Genomic DNA, 26,041 nt, shown 5'->3' with positions numbered 1-26,041 from the left:
TAATAGAGCCATCTGGGATGATGGTCTAGGAAATTTGGACTGCCACTGAAAAATGAGGGTATATTGGATAGAGACAGAAATTTGGCATTGCAACAGGCCACCTACGGACCCCTCAAAGAGATGTTGAAAGGGTTCTTAACGTGCAGAGAGCGTGGCACTCTCCTTACACGAGGCATCGGATTTAACGTCTCCGATATGACCGGACGTGACTGCGAACTTGATACATCCCGCACGGTCAAACGGACGCCCTACTTCGGCCAAAGTTTTACTACCGGTCGGAAGAAGACCAAGTGACCATATTTCTATTCCCCAGTCACCATTGGGTGATTTAAACAGACATAATTAATATAATAGTCAAAATATGGGTACAGCAGTCATCATCGTATAACAATTTTGAAAGGAACAATATAACAGAAAACAAAACCATCTACAAACACATTCATTAATTAGTGAGTCTGACGTCAGAAAATTTTATACCTCACATATTTTTGTCGTTCAATGTTTAAAAAAACAATTTCATAATTTCACATGGGCAATGTTAGCATACAGGGTAAAAGAAGTATGTAAGAATTAATTTCAGAAATAGACCGATATTTAAAAAAGTCTAAAAGTTAAATAGAATTTTAAAGAATCCACAAATACTTCATTCCACTACGCGATTGAATAATTTTGACGTTTGTGGTTCAGCGTATTTTCTAATTCATAATAGAAATATATCATAATGACATATAATAGAACAATATCATACTGACGGGATCTTTTAAAGTACAGAGTCACGTTATAAGAACCAAAGAAACACAAAAAGTCGCATATGCAAAACACACCAGCAAAAGAAGTGATGAAAAACTGTAAACATGACATAAGAGACTATGCTGAACAACTAGCACACGAAACATAAAATGCGTGTTCATAGCAAAGGAGATGTAAAATCTCTCTACAACACAACTTAACAACTTAGTGGCAGAAGATCCAACTATAACGATACTGTAAAAGATATAATGGCAATGTAATTACAAACATTGAAGAACAATTAAAACGATTGAAAAAAAATCATATTCTCCTCCCAACAGCTCTGTGACGGTTTTAAATTTCAAGTGAGCCATACAGAGACTCCGACATATCTATTTCCTGTATCAACCGGAGTCAGGCAATATAAAAAGAAGATGTGGTATGATTGCCAATGGGACAATTATCCACAAAAGACCAAAATGACACAAACATTAAGGATGTTTACTTTTTCGTTCCTTTTCTGATAGCTATAGACTGGGTGAGTCGGAAATCAAACAATATTCCTCTGTGTATTAAATGGATATTAAAATCATGCCTCAAAGACATTGACTTTGCAGACGATATATGTAGCTTTCCCATTGCCATGAAGTCTCACAAACCAAGCAACCAACCTTGAAACAACTGCAAAATAAGTAGGACTGTACATAAATGCAAAAAAATACAAGATCTATCAGGGTAATTGTAAACGCAAACCAACTCAACAAAATCAAAGTGAGAGATTCCGAAATTGAAGATGCCCGAGAATTTACATGTCTTGGAAGTGTCAGCAGTACATGAGGATGGAGAGATGAGGACATTCATTCTTGAAAAAGAAAAGCTCAACAAGCCTTTAGTATCCTTAAAACCTGTCTGGAGGAGAAAAGCACTCAGAACCAACACCAAAATCAGTATCTTCAACTCAAAAGTACTTCTCTATGGGCCAGAAACATTACAAGTTTTCATGAACAGGTGTCTAAGAAACATCATTGGGATCGATCCAGTGGTCAAACACAATCTGCAACAAAGATATGGAAAAGGAAAACATACAACCAATCGAAAGTACGATAGAATAACACTGTGTTCAATCCATTTCCATCTGCGTGTTGTTTTAGGTAAAACAACACAAATTTAACTAGACAGGCGTTTGATATGAATCCTTAGGGTGATCGGAAAAGAGGGCGACAAAAATCCACCTGGAGCGGAGATCTATTACCTGATCTACATAAAATTGGGAAACAACGAGTGAAGCACAGAAACTAAACAAGGACAGGTATATAGTCATATTTTTCTTTTTATGTTGTTTTTAAATATGCTATATAAAAAAATAAGAAAAAATGTATAATATCTCACTACATGTGACTATGTATTTTTGATTTTATGTTTGATGTTTAATATTGATCCTACATGTACACATTTTACTCAGATCAGAGTAATTAATACTTAAAGTCGCCATTAGTCCGTTTTCCCGTTGGCGATTTTATTTTTCATTGAATATTCATTTGATTCTCCAGAAAACTTACAGTGTTGGGATCAATATAACGTCGTCTACATAAAAACATCAATTGGTGAGGTTTACCTCCGGTAAGTTTTCATCAAGGGAAGGGGTCAAGTAAAAATGTGTGATTATTTATATGGAATATATTTCAAATCTGTATTCGCCTGAGTGAAATACTGGACAGAAGTACAGAAATATCAAGCGATACAACTTTTTCTTCCTCCAGAGAGAGAAGAAAACAGCTATCTAGGAATCACATAAAAGCTACGTTTATGTGACCACGTGTTTAACTTCCTTCGTGATATGTCTTTATACACAGGAAATTGAAAACTTTTAATTGCATGATTATAATATTTGATATCGTCTTCTTTTCAAATCAATTAACCAAGCTAAACTGCAAGTAAACATTTAATATCGATATTTCAAAAAAATATTTTGTATGTACTATTTGAGATAATGAGTTGATAAATAGATGTATTCATCATGTTCTATCGATCGAACTGTTTGAATATAATCTGTGATAAAACCGTCCATTAATGTTCAAGAGTAGAAATGTCAGATACTTTTCCATAGTAGACTGTTTAAAATTGTTTATGGGTAGGAACTGTCAGAATATATTCGAGGATACACTTGTCCAAAGTTGTTCTACGTCACAACAGCCTCTGTCAGACACTGAGCTGTCTTTACGGTTCATCGCCAAAATATTTTAAGAGGGATAAGAAATAATACTAACTCTAAAGATATTAAATTTTACAAATCTATCTCATAGATTTCTTTTTATTCACAGAAATATGTGCATATAATCAATATATGCAATATTTTGCACAACTTGTAGATTGAAAAATAGCACGGTGACCAACAATGTTCGTTGTATTTTGAAAAGCATGGTAAAATCTTCATTTAGCAAAGAATAGGAAAATGCTATCTTAACCGATGAATATCCTGTTGATAAACTCTTGCAGTAGATTCAAAAAAAAATTGGTATTTAAACCAATGATATCCTTAAGATAACGGAAAACCATGCAAATGTTGTTGAATCTATTTGCACTAATTATTTCAGTTTTGTGATTTAAACCAATAAATGTCACGTTTTTTAAAATTATGTGAAAAATCTGATCGACGATCCTTCTATAATATGTTATTTTTCGAAGTTTAATTACAAATTAAAGGGATCAAGAAGACCTAATAAAATAAAAATAAAAGGTGTGGTATGAGTGCCAATGGCAATGAGACAACTCTCCATCCAAGTCACAATATTTAAGAGTAAGCCATTATAGGTCAAAGTACGGTCTTTAATATGGAGCCTTGGCTCGCGCCGAACAGCAAGCAAAGCATTTTTTTAAATAGGTTCAACATCCAAGTTAGTCAATAACAAGAATGTGTCCCAAGTACACGGATGTCCCATCCGCACTATCATTTCTATGTTCAGAGAAAAGTGAAAATTGGGGAAAATCATTAATTTGGCATTAAAATTAGAAAGATCATAAATTATCATAGTTCAAGTTAATCGGACTTCAACTTCATCAAAAACTACCTCGAAAAAAGCTTTAACCTGATGCGGGACAGACGAACGGATGGACGAACGGACACTCAGAACAGAAAACATAATGCCCAAAAATGGGGCATAAAAATACCAATAAACACCACTCTAGCTATATACCTACCGCTGTGGGTCATTTGTAGATTGTACTGGTATTGGCGTAGTTGGGGCTTTATTTTTCTGAAATAGACAGTGTACAGTTACATGTTGAGAAAAGTTTTCAGGTAAAATTAATTCGTACTTAAATCATTTCAATTATAACCGACTCAGACTTCCTCAGTTGGAGATGATCTTTGAAAGTTTAGTTGCTTTGTGCAGATCCTTTTTGTTCCATGATTGCTCAACAAACTTAACATTTTTCAAAATTAATTATTGATTTCGAGCGGATATGAGAAGCATACCTGTACTTTACAAACATTTGTCGTGTTCACGGAAATCAGGATTATTCTTCATGCTACATTGTACGTACTGTTTTAAAGGCTATACGGTATATACATTTTGTAGTCCAGCAGATAGCAATCTGTATTATCGATACTAGTGAGCTTGCTATATATGTAACCATGTTAATTATATCCATTATAATTCAAAATCAAAATTGAAATTAATGTTTCTTTCCAACGTGACTAATAAATAAACTAACTTCATTTTCGATTTTAAAATAAATGATTTATTTTTCAGATTATGTATTATAGTATAAAAGTACACAGTCACGTACCTTATTCGCTGGTGGTTTATGTACCCCTGCCGCCGAACCTGGTTTATAACTTCCACTCATTATCCTACATGTATAAATGAAATATATACTAGGATTTTTAAAAATTGTTAACCTAGATTTTCGAAAAAACGATTGTGCATTTTTCAGTTTAGGGTATGTTTGCAATTTGTGTAATTGAAAACCATTTATTATTCTTTCAGAGGTAAGGTACATAAGCGTATTAGCGCAACACATTATTTTGTATATGTCATCCTATACATGTTTGAGTTATAACGCATATCTTTAAACCCGTTTGGTGTTATATTTTGAAAGCAGACCACTTCCGCTCTGTGTTTTTATTAGTACTGTTGTCTTTCTTTTTACATTCAACTGAAGAGTTAAGTCTGTTTCAGACGATTTTTATAGTTTGTTCCTATGTTGTACATTTTTTTTCTGTTACACCATTGTCCCAAGTTAAAGGGAGAGTAAGGCGCCCGCTAACATGTTTAACACCGCCACATTCAGTATGTGCCTGTCTTGTAATTCAATGGTTGTCGTTTGCTGCTGTGTCACATATTTGTTTTTCGTTCATTATTTTGAACATTATTTAGGCCGTTAGTTTTCTCGTTTGATATGTATGATATACATTTCTGTATGTCATTTCGGGCCCTTTTAAATATGACTATGCGGTATGGGTTTTGTTCATGTTGAAGGCCTATAGTTGTTAATCGGTTTCTGTGTCATTTTATGTCTCTCGTAAAGATGTCACCGTGTCTCATTGGCAATTTTACAACAAATTCTTGTTTTATATTAGTATTGAAAAAAGCATTCCAGTTTTCAAAGGTAAATACAAAAAGGTGACATACTGTTGTAATAAAAGCTATTTGATTCTTTACAGACTACACATAATGAATGAAACATTCTAGTGGATTGATTAATTGTATTTTGCTTAACGTTCACTGTCTTTATATTATATATGTCATACATGTTAAGGAGGAGACCACATTGACTATTAATAAACATCGTAGATTCCGCTCGGAGGAATGGAATTTAAACTCTAACAGGAAAATATTGTGTGATGGAGACGGACATTCTGCATCGCAACAGGCGACCAGCAGACCCGTCCAAGTCATCATTGAGGTTAAAACATTCTGCCCATGATAGATTGAGTATAAAAGTTAGCTTTTTACAATAACTGCTACTTTTTTAATTATTGAATACCCGTCACAATAATTTAAATGAATCATTGAAATTTGTATTGATTTTGTTTTGATGATACACTACTTGTTCTGGGAAATATATTTTTTGTGAAACTTGATCAATTTCACGCACTCTGCTGACTAAAGAAAATTAATCCTTGGATTTATGCCATTAGAAAAATCAGTTTTTCAAACAAATATCTGTATGGTCTAATATGCCTCCAATATCATATAAGTAAAATTATGTGTTTTACCCTAGTTGATCATTGTGTTGATAACAATTAATGACTCATTCGTGTCTATACTATTTTTTATATCATATATTGAATTAATTCAAATGAACATTATTATCTTAAAATTTAAGTTTTTTATTTACATTTACTAATTTTTTTTCAAATAAATTTATCAAAAAATCTTTAAATATACTAGAATATTGTCTTAGCTACGCATGTGTAAACAACAATCAACAAACGAGTTCAGTATAAAGATATAAACATTACAGTATAATAACAATACAATATACGAAATTAAAAAAAAATCAAATTTTGTATTTCAACAATCTTGATCCAAATATAAATATTATAAATATGTTACCTATGGCTTCTTTACATTTCTAGAAAACAAACCAGCACCTGCTTTCGTTTTTGTGGCAAGGATTTAACTTCCCTGTTTTAGTTCTTGGTAAGAAAGGGTAGATAACTTACATTTGTTTACAAGAAAATTGTAAAAAAATTATTCGATTTTGGTGTTGTTTTGGGGGGGAAAAATAACTGTTCACTTGCTTTGTTCAAAGAGTTAAATTAATACCAATTAGAAAAAACGCATGCGCACACTGAAAACACCAAAAATAATATATGTCTTTACATATATAAATAGTGTCTAAAAATAGCAACAATCACCATTCAAGCTATCTAGGTGTGGATCTGTTTGTAAATACAGTGATGCAGTTACTAAATTAAATTATATAAATGTCTAAGAATATCACTTTAACACACTAAAGAGTGTTATAAAATTAGTTGTTATATTATATATAATTTTTCACGCAGTATTTCGCTAATCAAATTAGCTTTGAATCATATACGTATATAATCATGTGCATCTATCTAGTCGACAAAAATTATCTTAAAAGCTTGAGCTACACAAAATTCGTGTAAAAGTTTAACATATTGATTGATGGTCTATATGAAACATATTTATTATTTATATTATGTACAGTGTAGGACTCAAATCTATGGCGAGTTCCAAATCTATGGCAGATTCCTAATCTATGGCAAATGTGACGTTACAAACGCCATGCAAACAATTCAAATCTATGGCAGATTTTTTTTTCTCCAAATTTATGGTAAATCTAACATATAACGTCACAATTCAATAACGCCATATTACATCGTCGCCGCTGCAAACGATGGCGGAACCCATAGATTTGAACACCATTCTAGATGACAACAATTTGACGATGGTTTACATAAAAATGTGACCCATTATCCAGACAAGGGACACAATGTGCTGTACCGGTCGAAGTCCGCGATGAACAAGGACACCGCTTTTTTCAGTAACGGATATTTCAGAAAAGGAGTTATTATAGTAAACATTTTACTGTCTACGGTTGGCAAAGCGAAACATGAAATTAACAGATGCCAATTTTATTTAAATTGTCATAAAATAAATGAATAAAATATTTTTTGAACATTCAAACTGTTCATTTTTATTTATCCCCCTTTTTTTATTTATTAAAATATCCACCTTCTTGTTTGTTAAGGGACTTAACGTTAATTACTAGTTGGTTAACCCTTATGGAAATATAAGCCCTCTGGCACATAGTTGCGGCAGCAGTATGGCTATGCTGCGGCTTTGTTGCTGCAGACTGTTGCGATTTCGATGCAGCGATATCATATTTCGTATGCAAATTAGTTTTCTGGCACCATAATTGCGGCTATATTCTGGCACCGTTGCGGCAATATTCTGGCATCATGTTGCGGCACTGATGCGGCTATAGCGTATTTCGTATGCAAATTAGTTTTCTGGCATTACGATTGTGGTGCTGTTGCGGCGCTAATACGGCTATATTCTTGCATCATTTTAGTGACAAAACATGCGAATAGGCCGTGCTTTGTATAAAATGTATTGTGCCGGCAAAAACAAGTTGTCAATGCATATATATGACATGCATTCATGCATTATAAATTTGTATGCACAGGCACATAAAATAAATGTCACTGAGCGGTATCTGCATAAAAAATAATGAAATTTTTTAATGTGCCCTAAGTGTAGCATTAAACTGCTGCAAAAAAACAACACAAACTTCACCGATACATGTATAGTGAACTCAGATGAGGCCATGTTATTGAAATACACAATGCAAGATTGATCTTTTCTATACATGCAATTACTTGATATGAGTTTACTTAAAGGTCTTCAAATCTTCAAAAAAAACCACAGCTAGAACACCAAATTCTTCAATACAATTATAATCACAAGCAACATGGTGGATTTCTAACACACTAGTACAGGAATAGCTAGAAACGCTGGAAATGACATCATCAAATTTTCTGGCTATAGTGGGGTGCTCATTAATTTTGAAATGAATTAGTGTCGCAATGATGCCAGGACAATGCCGCTAGCAGCATCATCCGGCACTACTCCGGCAACAATCATCTGGCAACCTGATAAGGATGCAGCTTTAAAGCCGCAATGCTGCGGCAATGCTGCAGCAACATTTAAAATTTCATAAGGGAAATGAATGCACATATTAGAAAATGTTTATTTTTACGAGGCACACCATTTCAATCTTGAAGTCTGTATTTATGTTATAAATTCATCATTTACGTTTGGGTTTTTTTGCCGCCATGATTTTGTTGACCAGTATTTACTGTTTATTTCACAAATGTTTATAGACATGCTTCCGTTGTCGTACATGTTTACTTGTTTAAATAATGCAAGTTAATGGTCGTATGTGAACTGCATTATTTCCCATTTGCAATTCGTTTTCCATATACTTTAAGACACACTAAAAATCCGCCAGAGATTAGGAAATTACAAAACTTGCCATAGATTAGGATTGTAAAAAATCTGACATAGAGTTGGAATGGCATGACGTCACATTTGCCATAGATTAGGAATCTGCCATAGATTTTGAACCCACCATAGATTTGAGTAGTATGCTTGAATATAATTAAATTGTGGTTATAAAGCAATTACAGATATTAAAAAATGAATAGAACAGTCAGTTAACTGTTACATTGTATTATAATGACTGTCATGTTTAACATAATATAGATTTAACTAAATATTCTCCCTGGATATTTAGTTAAAAAGTTATGTTCAGGATCTTCAGGGAAACTTGTATGAACGTCTTACATGAAGCACCAATGAGTGCAATAAAGAACTTGTTTCAGTGTTAAAAACTGGGGAAAACATGATGGTTAAACAAAAGCAAAAGAAATCAACTATTGTAAATTACTTCACAAGAAACACGGACCCCTTTAAAAAATAGATGCTCTCAAGAGCCTGTATCGCTCACATGATTCTACCTGGGTTTTTGAAATCATATAAAAAAAGGATAAAATTTGGCTACAAAGTAACAACACTTGGCCAGCACCTCATTAAGAAAGGAACATTTATGCTATGTTTGGTTTCATTCCATTCAGTGGTTCTCTAAAAGAAGTCATTTGTATGCATTTCCCATAGGGTCCTATGTTAAACTAAGTCCACCGCTGGCGGCAATCTTGAATGATGGATCGGCTATCAAGAAACAACACTTGGTCAGCACCTCATAAGGAACATTCATGCCATGTTTGGTTTTATTCCATTCAGTGGTTCTTTAAAAGAAGTCATTTGTATGCATTTCCCATAGGGTCCTATCTTAAACTAAGTCCCCCGCTGGCGGCCATTTTGAATGATGGATCGGCTACAAAGTAACAACACTTGGTCAGCACCTCATAAGGAACATTCATGTCATTTTTGGTTTCATTCCATTCAGTGGTTCTCTAAAAGAAGTCATTTGTATGCATTTCCGATAAGGTCCTATGTTAAACTTAGTTCCCCGCTGGCAGCCATCTTGAATGATGGATCGGCTACAAAGTTCGAACACTTGGTCAGCACCCCATAAGGAACATGCAAGCCATGTTTGAATTCATTCCATTCAGTGGTTCTCTAAAAGAAGTCATTTGTATGCATTTCCCATAGGGTCCTATGCTAAACTAAGTCCCCCGCTGGCGGCCATTTTGAATGATGGATCAGCTACAAAGTAACAACACTTGGTCAGCATCTCATAAGGAACATTCATGCCATGTTTGGTTTCATTCCATTCAGTGGTTCTCTAAAAGAAGTCATGTGTATGCATTTCCCATAGGGTCCTATGTTAAACTAAGTCCCCCCGCTGGCGGCCATTTTGAATGATGGATTGGCTACAAAGTAACAACACTTGGTCAGCACCTTATAAGGAACATTCTTGCCATGTTTGGTTTCATTCCATTCAGTGGTTCTCTAGAAGAAGTTCAAAATGTAAAATGTTAACGACGACGACGGACGACGGACGCTAAGTGATGAGAAAAGCTCACTTGGCCCGAAATTTGGCCCTTCGGGCCAGGTGAGCTAATAAGGCAAATTCAGGCGCTCCGGGATGGTCATAATGGTAAACTTACATGCATAGAAGTTCCCACAATAGTTAGTTTAATATGCCGTTTTACTCAAGTTAAATTAAGTGATGAGTGCCATGTAGCAAATTGAAAACTGCTTTTTGTCTAAGTTAACCCTTTAAGTTAGCTGTTATAATTTTTTTTTTTAAATATAATGATTCAAATTTGGTATACTGTACATGATGTTTGCCAATAATTATTGTTTAACCTGAAAAGACGATTTCATGTGTGAAATGGTTTATCAAGAGGGTTTCAAGGGACAAATGGAAACAACATACATACACTGGAAATAAAAATAGCACCAAATACTAAAAAAAAACTGAAGCAAAACAACAAGAACCCATTTATAGCAAAATGTACATATAATGTAGGAATTAACACCAGTGCTTAGGAAGAGCATGCTACATTCTACAAATGCGTTCGAAATAATCGGTCGAACAATTTCATATCACTTTTGTCGACATTATGTATTAAAAGGCTATAATTGCTATAATTACTTTAAAAAAATGACAGTTATTTAAACCATCTTTTGATTAAGGCTCATTGTTAGAAATGTACATCATTTTGGTATCTTGTGGAAAGTTGTTTCCTTGGCAATCATACCACATCTTATTTTTATTTATATCATGGGACGCCTTTTATCATTTATTATTCAAACATTTCATATTGTTCATCAAGGTCAACATATTGACTAGGGTGCATTCATAGTGCTCGTAAATTTCCAGAAATGGGATTATCAGGGGAAACTTAAGGATGAGAGTATGCCGATCTCCCTTATTGAGCTACATGTTGTATGTACATGGTTATTTCATATACACTGGATTATATACATTTTTTGTACATGGAGCATCCATATAAGCTTTAATGTTCTGAAACATGTAATATTCCCGGGGGCCGTGTGGCGAAAATAAGAATGACAAAATTTGGAAGCAACATGTTCTTTTGTATATCACACAAATAATTATATATGGGGTTTACATAAATCATATCAGACTGATACCAAAGGGAAGTAACTCAACAAACGTAAAGTACTATATAAAAAATGTTACAATACATATTTGAAAGCAGAAGTTAATTAGACTGTTATTATTATATATACGGCTTTTTCTGAATCCTTCCTGCTGTTTTAACTTTATATACTCTTCTCACAGTGTTAGTGTTGTCAATTTCATTGCTACTACAATGTATAACAGGGAGGAAATCCATACAAAAAGACCTACATCACGATAAGGTTGCTCTGCGGGAGAATATTTGTGCTGGTATAAATTTTGTCCTGAAATGTTTTGGTGATTGTAGAAAATATGTAAAGGAAAACACTAATGGTGATTGTTGACGTCTTCTTAAACAGGTGCAAAAAAATAATTAAGATTGATTTTGTCATCGGCAAATTAAAACACAACTATAAAAGTTGTATTCTTTTCAAATGGGTTAAATAAATACACACTCGCATTAATTTTTATGTAGAACGTATCAAACCTCTAAATTCAATTTTTGGCATTGCACAAGTAATGTCTTCTTTGACTGTCCATGACGTTGAAATAGCTTATCCCTGGGATGTGTTTAAGTTGATTTTAGTCTCTGACGCATGATTTTTTTATCATTAATTATTTTTGGCTTTTAAATACCTTTCAGTAAACTACGCGTACTCTCAAATCGTACCTGTTGATATAGTTGCATTGTGTTATTGTTCTTTGATGTTTTGGTCACTTTACTTATTCAAGGTTATATATGGTCTCTCTATTTGTAATTTAATTATACCAGCTTTGATAATTGTTTGCTAATAATATGAATTTTCCCTCTTACAATTAACAAAACTATTTATTTTTCCAAAAAATATTTCTGTTGTAAATTACTCTACAAAATTGCTTTTTTTAGCTACCTGTGTACCTGACACGTACTATTATTCTAATTGGCGGCATTTTTTTTTTTCGGGTGCTCCGAGAAAGGAGGGATTTACTAAGAAAGGAAGACAACAATGATCTTAAATGATTATACCGCGGTCACACTAGTACATAATCGCACTACGATCTCTGAAAAAATGCAAATTTTGACGATTTGTCCTTTGTTGAAAAAAATCAAGGAAGGAAGGCGGGTAGTTGATCTCTCTTTTCTGGTCTGACTGGTTGTAAGATTTGCAACAACCCATTATCGTTATTGTATACGGCCCGTGTATTGAATGGTGATCTTTGAGCACTTTTACAGATGTATACATCATGTACATATACCATGTAAAAATACAGTTTGCCAGAGTACACAAACACAGAGGCTAAGTTTTGAACCTGTTGTTTAGTGGTGGTTGTCGTATTTTGATGGTGTCTCGCTTCTCGTTTTTATACAGATTAGATTGCTGGTTTTCCTGTTTGAATTTGTTAAACAGTCTAATATTTTTTTTGTGTCCTTTATAACTTATTGTTCGGGGTGAACCAATGCTCCGTGTTAAAGGCCGTACTTTGATCTATAAAGGTTTACTTAAAAAAAAATATGACTTGGATGGAGAGTTGTCTTATTGGCTCTCATACCATATCTTCCTATATCTATAGATAGTAAAACATGAACTAGTTTGCAAACATATTTAAACAAGGGACTAGGCAATAGTTATCAACAGTATGGTACGGTGCAAATATAGGCAGGTCAAATATTTTTGTCATCATGTTTATGTTCAAGTTACTAGATTTTTGGAAGGGCGCAAACTTAATATAGAGATTTAGATAATTTCTGACAAACTGTAAATCAATTTGCGTTCTTCATTGGAAATTTATACTTACATTGAAAGTATTTGACACGATTGCTAAATTATGACTGACTAACATACTAATTTTAATCATCTGTCACCCGTCGTATAGCTTATGAAAAATACATATTCGGATTTTCAAATGATTTGACATTGAGCATCGACCACGAAGTATGTGTTGTTTAAATGCGCAACTAGTGTACATGTAGAAACATTGGTACAAAATGCACCATTAGTGTTATTGTATTCGCGCAATTGTTGTTATGTATGGAACGTTTGACAGACAAAGCAAATCGTAGTCCAATTCAAACGAGTCTTGTGCAATGAATGTAAGCACGTTATATAGGTCTTCGAATTATCACAGGACTAAAGTTGATTAACTCTTTACAATTAGTTATATTTAATAAACAAGAAAAGAAGACACAAATCACGTGACAACACATTTTAGATAGTATGATATTACGTACTATTTACCGAAAAGCACGAAGAAACTGCTGGCTCAGAGACGGTGTGTCTATTTTTACAGAGTCCAAGCTTGCTTTTGAGAACACCACGTATTTGTTTACTCATTATAACATATATTATAAAGTTTGATAAGCAAGCAATTACTACCAACAGTCTTGTTATTTCAATAACCAGCTTCAGCTTTAACAATACGTCTATATCATTATCCTCGAATTTAAAAACTACATAGGCTGAAACCATCAATTGTGTGCTTGGATCAACAATGAGTTGACTGCTATGAGAATCCTTCTCCGAAAACAGCTGCATTATACCAAACATGCAAATTCTAGGAAACTCAATAACGAGAAACGTCACTGTTACAACAGCAATTAACCTAGATGATCTCCTTCTAATGTTCTGTAAATTTACACTACTAGTGCTTTGAATATTCCTTTCACGTATAAGAGACCATATAATAAATATAGACGTGAAAAGCATAATTACCGATGATAAAAGTAAAACTATTGCGGTCATGGAAGAGTAATATATAAAACTGTAATTCAAAAGTGATTCTGATGTAGTTGCTATTGTACATTCGTTCGCCTCGAACTCTCCTCGTCTAAAATCTGCTACAAGAAATTTAGGAATATGCAATCCGACAGAAATAGCAAATATCACAACAACTACTGCTAACATTTCCCTCCTTTTTACTTTGATGTAGCTCCAAATTGGCCATTTTATTGCTACGAACTTTTGAATTCCTAAAGCTGTTGTCAACAAAACGGATGATAAATGAAATAGATCGACCATCATTAGTTTGTAATGATGTAACTTGCAGATTAGAAAATAAATAGCTGTTGTTCCCATTTGTCCAGAATATCCATCTCTAATGTAGCTACTTAACAAAAATGGTTCTAATCCATAAGAAAATAGTGCTGTAAGAGCATCTGACAACGCAAGTCCCTGCATCAAAACTGAAGACGGTGTTCTCAAAGTTTTATGAAAAAGAATGATAATGACCACAATGTTAAATAAGATAGCTGTGTAGGAAATAATCGGTCCAACAATGTCATTTAGATATTCTGGAACAGGCGTCAAGAAAATGTATTCTGTAAATTTGTACGGCGATTCTCTTTTGTAACGCATCTCGGTTTTCTGTTTTCTAATAATAAAAAAATCTTTTTAGTTATTAAGTATGTATTCTAAGTAAACTTGTCTGTATTATGTGTTTACGATATTCCATTCAATAGACAATACATTAAGAACAAGTTTGTGGTTCATATATTATACATAAATTATTTGACCTTTCCCAAGTTATTACAATCAATTACAATTTCAACGGCTACTAAATGACAAACACGTTATCTATAATACTAAAATTACAAGGTCCAATTTGTCAGACGTCATCACGTAAAAACGACGAATCAAAGAATTCAACTGTATATATAACTAATATAGTACAAAAGTGTAGATTAAAAATTACACCACTCCAGGCCCTTTTGTTTTCCACGTAATTAATATTGCCAATAATAAAGAAGTTCCGGGTCGAGTCCGATACCGATACCAATAGCATATTCACCTGCCACCTGTTACCTATTACTTTATCTGTACGTTCCGCATCTGACAGGCGCACCACCAAACGGTGTATTTAGGATAAATATGCTATATACATGGGTCATAAATTATCACAGGGTTGACACTACTAAATTGTCAAATTGTTACCTATTGTAGTATTTTAATCAGTAAGACTTTATAAGATAACACTACGAATACTAAAAATAAGGCGTATAGGTACAGTTTTTAATTTGTTAGCGGGCATGACGTCATGAAAACAGCGAATCAAAGAATTCAACTTTATTTATAACTAATATAGGACAATGCTGTTGATTTAAAAAAAATACTCCATCCCAGGACCTTTTGTTTTCCAAATAATTAATATTACAAATAATTGATAAGTTCCAGTTAGACGGGTTCAAACAGAAAGATTTGAAAGCAGAGAAAACTCACTGTGATAATTATCTTAAAATCGGCGACATGACTTTATCAGATGACAATACTAATACAAAAATAAGTCTTGCGCATAGTTATATACTTTAATTCAGTTACGGACCCGCGATATCACGGGTGTGTTCTAGTGTATATTAAATATGACTAATAGATGAATTTCATAAACTAAATCCAGATTATACGAATGAAATTGAATTTCACTTTGGCAGATATTACATGTATATGTTACAGTCCAGTGGCAAATATGATCATGCATATTCAGAACGGTCTTTGCAGAGACATGATAAGAAATTTGCTATACAATATCTTAAGTAGTCCACTAACTTATCATATATGTGATGTTGTTCTTATTTGACTGATCTTTCTTAGACATATTCCTCGAATGCATCAGATTTTAGTTGCATTTTTTGAAAAGTAAGTTTCATAATGTTTGTTATGAATATTACATTATAGATTTGCATCATAAATAAACATACCTTTGTAAATGCCAATAATTCAAAGGATTTTCCTTTATTCCAATCTTGATTCTGTTCAAAATTGTTTCATAATTTTTCTCTTTTCCATATTACACTTGTCTTGTTTTCAATTGATTGGTTTTTAAATCTAGGTTCTATGATTAGGACAATGTACCCATCTGTCATTGTAAAGGTAAGGACAGGTTATTAAATGGCCAACTGAAATACAGATCAAAAGTAGTTTTTCTATTCGGCCGGAGTTCTAGTTTTGAACATTAAAACTATAAAAGCCGCGAAATTCACCCGCGAGCTACATTTTGTTGGAATAATCTTTATTCTAATCAACATAAATTTCATCGCTTTACAACATGAACTTAATATCTATTTCATGTCTATAATATATATATAATTTGCCAGAAATTGAACAGGCAATTTGTTTAATTTCTATAACAAATTTAAAGCATTTAAAAAATTACTACATTAGGCATGTTTAGAAATGACTGTATTATTTTCTTTTCTATTCGAAATAACCTGAAAATTTGTCCCCACTTTTAAATGAACCGTTAAGCGAGTTAACCAGTGTGCACCACATGTTTAATGTAATTTCTTCACAAACAGAAGAAAAAATGTAGCAGTCATTCCTCAAATATAATTCATTTTTTGGAATAGAAATAAAAAAAAGATAATGTATTATCAATTAAAGAATTAAATTGTTTAATTGCATTTACCAAATTACATTTATTATGACAATATTTTCTTTCTTAATAATTTACCTTAATTAATTTCTCTTTCTTGTAATAATTCCAATATACAAGTATAATTATAAAAATATTAAGAGATAAAAAGATTTCGCTTACCTTTTCGAATGGAAGAGACATTACAACTCAATTAAATGGTTAATGCAAAGATGCCAGGTAAAAGACGTTATTTGCTCATACAGACCCCATTAATACCCGACATTCTCACTCGCATCCGAGCTTGAGTTTGGAAATTTTCTTGCAAATGATGTATGTACATGTATTCCTAACTACTTAAGCTTAAGCTTAATTGCGTTTTGACGATAATTCGAAATGCTACGTACTTCTTTGCGAACATATTACTTACTAGTCTAACATGATGGTTTAAGCTTCCTGTTATCTGTAACCTAATCTAAATGTTCTGCCCCCGTCAGCCGCAATAATAAACGGCTTCTTGATTGTACATTTGTTTATAATTTAGCGTCAAAGAAAAGTGTGTTTTTTTTGTTCACGTACAAATACTATGTATCAAATTAGTAAATCACATCCAATCTTTTATGGTATCATTCTTTTCAAAGCGCTAAAATGTCGGCATTCATTCATAGTGTCTTTGCATCAGAAATGAATACATTTATTCTAAAACCATTTGTTGCCATGATACGGGCAAAGTTCTCCTAAAAAAAGACATAATTATATGTAATGATGGATATACGTATGATACATTGTTCTAAACCCCGAACGGGAGGGATCAATGTGTTTGAAATTTATATTATAAAGACATTATCTTTCAATACGTTTAATTGATGTCTTGAGCTGGCATGTCAGTAACTACTGATAGCATATAGTTTCTCTGTTAATTTATGAATCATCGTCATTTTGCTTAGTTTCTTTTGTTACCTATTCTGACAACGGACTTGGCGAGGTAAAGTCCAATGCGGGTTCGGGATTTTATCACTGCGTTATAGACCCATTGGTGGTCTTCGGCTGTTTTTACTCATTGGTCAGCTTGTTGTCTCTTTGACATATTTCCAATTTCTATTCTCTATTTAATCTTTTTATTTCAAATCCCCAAAATATTTATGAAACTACATTGTAAATGTATAGTTACACATTCTTATGTATTCTTGAATGTGTTAATGAAAGCAGAAATATAGGATTGAACTTTAAATTAACTTTATGTGACATCAATTTAATATGAAAAAAATCTCTTAAAAATTGTTAAACGCGATATCAACAATCATTATACTTATGTACAAGTTTCTTATTCTATTAATTCGATTGAATCATTGCTGTGGATCGCTGTGTCGCGTGCAGAAGAAAATATACCACGTATATTCTTCAAGGTAAATTATTATTACGCGGTAAATTACTAGATATAGGAAGATGTGGTGTGAGTGCCAATGAGACAACTCTCCATCCAAGTAACAATTTAAAAAGTAAACCATTATAGGTTGAAGTACGGCCTTCAACACGTAGCCTTGGCTCACACCGAACAACAAGCTACATGTATAAAGGGCCCCAAAATTACTAGTGTAAAACCATTCAAACGGGAAAACCAACGGTCTAATCTATATAAACAAAACGAGAAACGAGAAACACGTATATATTTATGGCACGCCGTTTTTATATTTATTCAAATTTGAAGATATCTTATTTATTTAACAAGATATCTTATTAAGGATTCAGATATCTTAATTTTTATAAGATATCTTATTTAATTTGAAAGTAAATAAGATATCTCTATTAGTTTATAAGATATCTCTATTAGTTTATAAGATATCTCTATAAGTTAATAAGATATCTCTATTAATTAATAAGATATCTTATAAAGTCTATAACATATCTTACTTCTTTATAAAGATATCTTTTAAATACATACTTTATAAGATATCTTATTAATTAATAGAGATATCTTATAAACTAATAGAGATATCTTATTAACTTATGGAGATATCTTATTTACGGAAGCCTGGAGCTGCCTTGTATTATTGTTTATAACTAAACCATATATGATAATCATCGCGATAATATTTTGTATATTGCAATACGACGACTTATTTATCGCAATATTTCGCTATATTTAACAACAAGGCACTTTATTTAGCGCAATAATTTTTTATATTTAACAGTAAGAAGACTTAATTATCGCAAGAATTTGCTTTATGTAATAAGACGACTTATTTATCGCAATAGTTTCGCTATATCTAACACTAAGGCACCATATTTAGAGCAATGCATTGCTATATTTGAAAAGAAGAAGCCTTACTTATCGTTATTATTTGCTATAAATAACAAGACGCCTTAGTTATCGCAATATTTCGCTATATCTAACAACAAGACGTCTTAGTTATCGCAATGATTTGCTCTAGACACCTTATATATCGCCATACTAACAAGACGACTTAGTTATCGCAAGATTTTGATTTTAATATATATTCCCACACTTCAGACTGTCTATCAACTCTTGTGTACATTAACCTCAATTTCAATTATATATAGTCTTCTATGACATGTGCTTTTGACCAACCACAAGAATTTGCGATCATCCGATGTTCAGTACTTCAATACTTTGAATAAAATCTTTTATTGTATATCATGGATCTATATGCAAGTATACAACGTATACCAGACGTTTCTTAGATTGATTATTTTTCTCCCTCTCTCTTTTTTTTTTTATAAATCCCTTGTATCTTGTATCTGTATGTATTGGCACAAGTCAGGAACCTGTAGTTTAGTGGTTGTCGGTGGTTCCTGTCTCGACCCACAGTTAATATTTTGTAACTGTTTTTTATGTTTAATTTGGCCAATTGCGTGTGTAAATTGTTTCCCACTTTTCATGTCAAGCCTTTTATAGACGACTTTACTGTATCGGGTTTAACCATTTTGAAAGTTTCCTTTTATTGTTTGAATCCATCATATTTAAATTAGAAATATATCACATCTCCTTGTTTTTAAATTATAAATCTAACTTTTAAAGTCTTGTTTTCCTGAACAAGCATGACATATTTTTCACTGGGGGTTAAATTTTGCAAAAAGCAGTCAATCAAATTACACTTTTGTTAATAAAGAGGAAAACCATTTTAAATTTATTCGTTTGTTAGGTTGGGAGATAGGAGATTTCATATATGGTTACCTTGTAAGAGCTGAAAAATAGACATAATTTGCGACATATTAAAATGAATAATAACGCCCTCTTCCCTTTCCCATCCTCCGAATTCATCTATATATTTAAACCGACTATCACGAAATAGCACAATAGTGTTGAAAGTAGAGTTAAACACCATCAGTCATAATCCCTTCCCTAGAATACCTCAACTGGTTGTTTCCGTGTAGTCTTATATTTATCCATAAAAAAAACATTTAAAAACACTACTCACATTCTAGTATATCCGCATTCATAAATTTATTAATGTAATTTAGACTAAACGACACCATGTTTGTTATGAGCATCTGCCATCCAAACTAACTATAAACTAGAGGCTCTCAAGAGCCTGTGTCGCGCACCTTGTTCTATGTGCATATTAAACAATGGACACAGATAAATGCATGACAAAATTGTTGGTTTGGTGATGTTTATGTGTTTGTAGATCTTACTTTACTGAACATTTGTGTGCTACAATTATCTCTATCTATAATGAACTTGGCCCAGTAATTACAGTGGAAGGTATTTTGTAAAAATTTACAAAAAAATATGAAAATTGATAAAAATTGACTATAAAGAGCAGAAAGATCTTCACCTGATAAACAATTTAACTCTCTGGTTTCAGAGATATAAGCCAAAATAAACATTTTACTCCTATGTTCTACTTTTATCCATGGCGGCCATCTTGGTTGTTTGGCCGGGTCATCGGACACATTTTTTAAACTAGTTACCCTAATGATGATTGTGACCTAGTTTGGGTAAATTTGGTTTATTAGTTTCAGAGGAGAATATTTTTGTAAACCCTTCGCTCAATAACAAGATAAAAGTCTATGGGGGCGCTTGAAGTACATGTTTCCCTAAACCACCAGGGTATTCTACTAACACATTTATGCAGTCTGTATGTATGGTGTCTGACTGTTAAATGCAGCCTGTATATATGGTGTCTGTGGTTATAAGATGTTGTCTGTGGTTGTTAGATGTAGTCTATATATGCCTGTTGTCTGTGGTTGTAAGATGTAGTCTTCGTATATATAATGCTGGTGTGACAGTTAGTTAAAGTCTGTATATATATGACGTCTGTGGTTGTTAGATTTGTCTTTACATGGTATCTGTTGTTGTTAGATGTAGCCTATATATGGTGTCTGTGATTGTTAGATTTAGTTTTTATATTGTGTCTGTGGTATTTAGATAAAGTCTGTATAGATATGATGTCTTTGGTTAGATTTAGTTTTTATATGATGTCTGTGGTTGTTAGATGTAGTTTTTACATGGTATACATCTATAGTTTTTAGATGTAGTCTATAAATGGTGTCTGTGGTAGTTAGATAAAGTCTGTATAGATATGGTGTCTGTGGTATGTAGATAAAGTCTATATATACATGGTGAATGTAGATATAGGAAGATGTGGTGTGAGTGCCAATGAGACAACTCTCCATCCAAATGTGGTTGTTAATTGTAGTCATATTATGGTATATGTTGTTGTTATATTTAGTCTATATATGGTGTCTGTGGTAGTTAGAAGTCTGTGTATAAATGGTGTCTGTGGTTGTTAAATGTAGTCTTTATAAGGCATCTGTGGTAGTTAAATGTAGTCTTTATAAGGCATCTGTGGTAGGCAGATGTAGTCTGTATATATATGGTGTATGTGGTAGTGAGATAAAGTCTTTATATGGTGTCTATGGTAGTTAAAAGTCTGTGTATATATGGTGTCTGTGGTTATTAAATGTAGTCTTTATATGGTATCTGTGGTACGTAGATGTAGTCTTTATATGGTATCTGTGGTAGTTAAATGTAGTCTTTATATGGTGTCTGTGGTTGTTAAATGTAGTCTTTATATGGTATCCGTGGTAGTTAGATGTAGTCTTTATAAGGTGTCTGTGGTAGGTAGATGTAGTCTTTATATGGTATCTGTGGTAGGGAGATGTAGTCTTTATATGGTATCTGTGGTAGGTAGATGTAGTCTTTTTATGGTATCTGTGGTAGTTAAATGTAGTCTTTATATGGTGTCTGTGGTTGTTAGATATAGTCTTTATATGGTGTCTGTGGTAGTTAGATGTAGTCTTTATAAGGTGTCTGTGGTAGTTAGATGTAGTCTTTATAAGGTGTCTTTGGTTGTTAAATGTAGTCTTTATAAGGTGTCTTTGGTTGTTAAATGTAGTCTTTTTATGGTATCCGTGGTAGTTAGATGTAGTCTTTATATGGTGTCTGTGGTTGTAAGATAAAGTCTGTATATATAAGGTGTCTGTGGTTGTTATATGTAGTCTTTATATGGTGTCTGTGGTTGTTAGATACTATCAACGTATAACAAAATAGAAGTTGTTTTTATATGGTGTCTATTTTTGTTAGATACAGTCTGTATAAGGTGTCACTGTTTGTTAGTTACAGTCTGTATATGGTGTTTTTGGTTATTAGATGAAGTCTGTATATGGTGTCTGTGTTGTTAGATAATGTCTGTATGGGGTGTATGTGGTTGTTAGGCACAGTCTCACTCTGTATTTGGTTTCTTGGGTTGCAAGATGCATTCCGTATATGATGTATATGGTTGTTAGATAATGTCTACGTATAACAAAAACAAGTAGAACATGTGGTGTGATTGCCAAAAACACAGTCAAACTCTCAAGGGGAACCAAAACAATCAAGTGTTACAACTTTGAAATCGTATAAGGGGAAAAGAGGAGGGTAAACGTAATAGTAAATGCATGTTTTCAATTATTTAGTGACAAGGATTGAGTTTTAAAGGTATGCAAAGGAAAGTTATTGCTTTTCATATGTTTATTATTTACAATCAAGTCTATACAATATGGCAGCGAACACAATCATGGAACATGATGTAATGTGATTTAAACCCGCTTTGAAATTAAGCAACACTGATCTTTATTTTAACTTGATTCTCCGAAAGGTTTTATTGCAGAAGGACACAGGTCACCATACCAAGTCCCATTAACTAGTACGATTGGACTGACCAGTATTTTTCCTATTGAACAATTACTTGCTTTGAATCGAATGTTTATCCATAGTACGAACATATAATATGATAAGTGCATGTCTTTTGCTGGACTTCTGATGCACGTAGTTTTACATTTATGTCAAGATAGCACTGTACAGTTAGAAAAACATTAATTAAAATTGAACCACAAAATGTTTCATCATCCTCTATTCATATTTTTCAAATACATTAACATAACTGTTTGTGTTATACATGTTCAAATGTATCTTTCATAGATTTGATTTTCAAAAGTTAAAAGAGAGAAATATAATTCCTGTTTTGTGTATCCATGGGAACATTTTGCATTTATTTACGTAACATTTTGCAAAAAGAAGGGTGAAAATGTCACATATTCCCCAAAAATTTGAATCAAACTAGAAGTTCAATGCCTTTGAGTGATACCTTTTCAGAAACTGTTGACAATAATCTACCCAATGATCAAATAAAAAATGGGTGTCTCTCGACCCATTTTTGTCGCAAAATTAATCACAAAGTTCGTGCAACAAAAAGTTGTAAAAATATATTACAATAATTGACAAACCATTGCCTGGTCTGGATATGCAAAGACAGACTGTCATACAGAAAACAGGCCACATTTCATACATTATATACTCTTGATGCTCACTATGAAGGCTATTTTAATCATCTTAATCATCAGCTATCCAAAAAAGAATTTTATTGAACACTAGCTCTTATATTTGAAAAAGTGATCAAAATGCGAAACTACACATCGAACTGTGAAGTGCTACTTAAATCATAGTTGTGGTATAAATAGGAAGAATTAATGTACATGAATGTCGTGTATTTTCAGTTCTCATTATATCACTGTATTGATCATGAGTTCTTTCTGTAAAACTATTAGTAAATTGCGTTGCTTTAAGCTTAGTCCATTATTATGCAAATGTATTTTTTGTGAAACAAAAATTTGACAAACTCAGTGGCAGATCCAGAAATTTTCATGAATGGGGGCCAATTGAATGCCTAAGTGGGGACCCGCTCCGGTCATAATTTGTTCATTTCCTGTATAAGCAAATATAATTTCTCCCAAAAATAGTTCATGCATGTAGGTTCTCAGATACTATCAGATACCATCTCGTAAATTTAAACCAAATCATTCTGAAAAGCACCTAATGTATTATATTACTCTCCTCTCTGGTTTTAACTGGCATTTAATTTCGGTTATTTTATAAGAATCATTTGGTAATGCATGCAATTAGCGTCTCCTACGTGAAGTCTTTAACAATAAAACTTACTATTAGAAACAAAAACACACTAATAATTGTAGTGTTTGGTACAGGTAAAATTGAGAAAGGAAATGGGGAATGTGTCAAAACGTTAACAACCCGACTATAGAGCAGACAACAGCCGAAGGCCACCAATTGGTCTTCAATGTAGCGAGAAACTCCCACACCCGTAGGCGTCCTTCAGCTGGCCCCTTAAAAATATGTATACCAGTACAGTGATAATGGACGTCATACTAAACTCCGAATTATACACAAGAAACTAAAATTAAAAATCTTACAAGACTAACAAAGGCCAGAGGTAGAGTGTCACTTTGCTACAGTTGAACATAGGACAGTTTAATGCTGAATAAAGGAGAGAACTTTTTTCTCAGAAAACACAGGCAAACCTTCAAACAATCTACCCACTCTGAACTGTGTCCACAATTGTTTCCCTAGTAAAACTTGACATGTTTTCTTTAATAAGTCTATAGATGGCTGCTTGCAGACGTAATGTGCAGGTTGAAAAAAAACATAAATAGTTAAAACGGCTTAAACAGACAAATATATGTAACAATAAAGCAACATTAGGTACTTGTAATATGACTCTATGAATTTCATTTGCCAGGTTATTTCTACACCAACTTTTATCTATTGTGTAACTACAATAACATGCCCTAGATACATTGGAATCGAAAGTGGATAATGACAAAATCTTAAGATTTTTTAGACTACATATAACCAAAGTATTGTTTTATTGTGCAGTGATGTAAAAGAATTGACACGACTATTCACCATTCCGATGTTGAGGAAACATTTGAATAATTGGTCTTGCACTAATCTATACCAACATACATAAAACAATATAGATTCAAAGACGTTGAATTAACCAGAGATAAATCGTACTATAGAAAAATGAAAACCCACTCAAATCAGAAATGATCATTATATCTTAAATTGATGCTATAAAGGTTTCTTAATTTTTGTTACGTTCGAAAGATGTGTTTTTCAATACTTTAGTAACCAATCGGCATTGTAATGAGAAACAAACATGTTTCTCTTCTTCTCGAATTTTCATGCATTTACCTGTTTACATTATCTTCTAAAGACGAATGAAAAGCAGCTATACAGATATTTGCATCTCACTGAATAAGTCAAGTTTGATGACTATGTTACGTTGAACGCATTGATCTCATCGATCATGAAATAAAAGGATAAAACATATATACAATTAAGTCTGTCTTATATCATAACTTGCATCTTTAATTGACAATGAGGGTCGGTTAAAAACAAATCTGTTGATTTTTACTGTTTTTGTATATTTAAATATGTTCAGCAATGTAGAATGACGTGTATTGTATCAAATCATACATATACCCCGAAAAATACCCAGGGTTTAGACTCAATGAAAACAAGTAAGATTTCCTCAGTATTTTTGTTGAATACTAGTAGGTGCAATTTTGGTACTCGGTGCGATTCGGGTACTGTGACGTTAGATACCTTCCAAATATCGTGGTGTATGTGAAACCATGCCCCCTTTTATACTCAGTGACGTGAACGACAGACATGATACATCGTATATTGTGTTTCTCTTTAGTTTAGCTACACTCTGTCCAGTTCATTAAGAATGAAATGGATTGATTGAGTTGACACCAAAAAAGATTTGATTGTTCTTAATATTTTGATTATGTATGACACGTTAAATTTTATGGAAAAGTGTTTGGTTATTGTAACAGATATGAAAAATGACTGAATGATACTCAGCTACATCATGAAGGAATAGATCAGTATGGCATATTTAAATGTGTCGGACTGTTATCAAATTAATGATGACTCGGGCATAGGAAAGACTTGTTAAAAGAAACAGTAGGCATTTATTCTTAACTATTTTTATAATACTGAATACAACAGAACATTTTCATTCAATATTTATATCGATTCTGACAAAATGACGAAAAACAAGAAAATTAGTATGTACACATTATG

The 26,041-nt window shown here is 32.8% G+C and overlaps 2 protein-coding genes across 2 annotated transcripts in view; both read right to left on the bottom strand.

Moving 5' to 3' along the window:
* Positions 1–6,377, bottom strand: part of LOC134697720 (centrosome-associated protein CEP250-like) — a 29,334-nt gene extending 22,957 nt beyond the window's left edge. Inside the window, exons 1-3 of the mRNA XM_063560004.1 lie at positions 6,291–6,377; positions 4,519–4,582; positions 3,928–3,983 (exon numbers count right to left, since the gene is read on the bottom strand). Coding sequence (XP_063416074.1) covers positions 3,928–3,983; positions 4,519–4,578 — 116 coding nt within the window. The 5' untranslated portion in view covers positions 4,579–4,582; positions 6,291–6,377. The remainder of the gene's footprint in view (positions 1–3,927; positions 3,984–4,518; positions 4,583–6,290) is intronic.
* A 7,146-nt stretch (positions 6,378–13,523) lies between these two features.
* LOC134697719 (neuropeptide Y receptor type 2-like) lies at positions 13,524–16,964 on the bottom strand. Its single transcript, XM_063560003.1, has 2 exons — positions 16,828–16,964; positions 13,524–14,670 (listed from the first exon to the last, which is right to left on the bottom strand). The coding sequence occupies exon 2, from the start codon at positions 14,652–14,654 to the stop codon at positions 13,524–13,526; it is 1,131 nt and encodes a 376-aa protein (XP_063416073.1). The 5' UTR covers positions 14,655–14,670; positions 16,828–16,964.
* Between the last annotated feature and the right edge of the window lie 9,077 nt (positions 16,965–26,041).

Source organism: Mytilus trossulus, chromosome 14 (assembly GCF_036588685.1).
Source record: "Mytilus trossulus isolate FHL-02 chromosome 14, PNRI_Mtr1.1.1.hap1, whole genome shotgun sequence".
Taxonomy (NCBI): Eukaryota; Metazoa; Mollusca; class Bivalvia; order Mytilida; family Mytilidae; genus Mytilus; species Mytilus trossulus.
The sequence above is the reverse complement of the archived record's forward strand: the minus strand, read 5'-3'. Positions and strand labels throughout refer to the sequence as shown.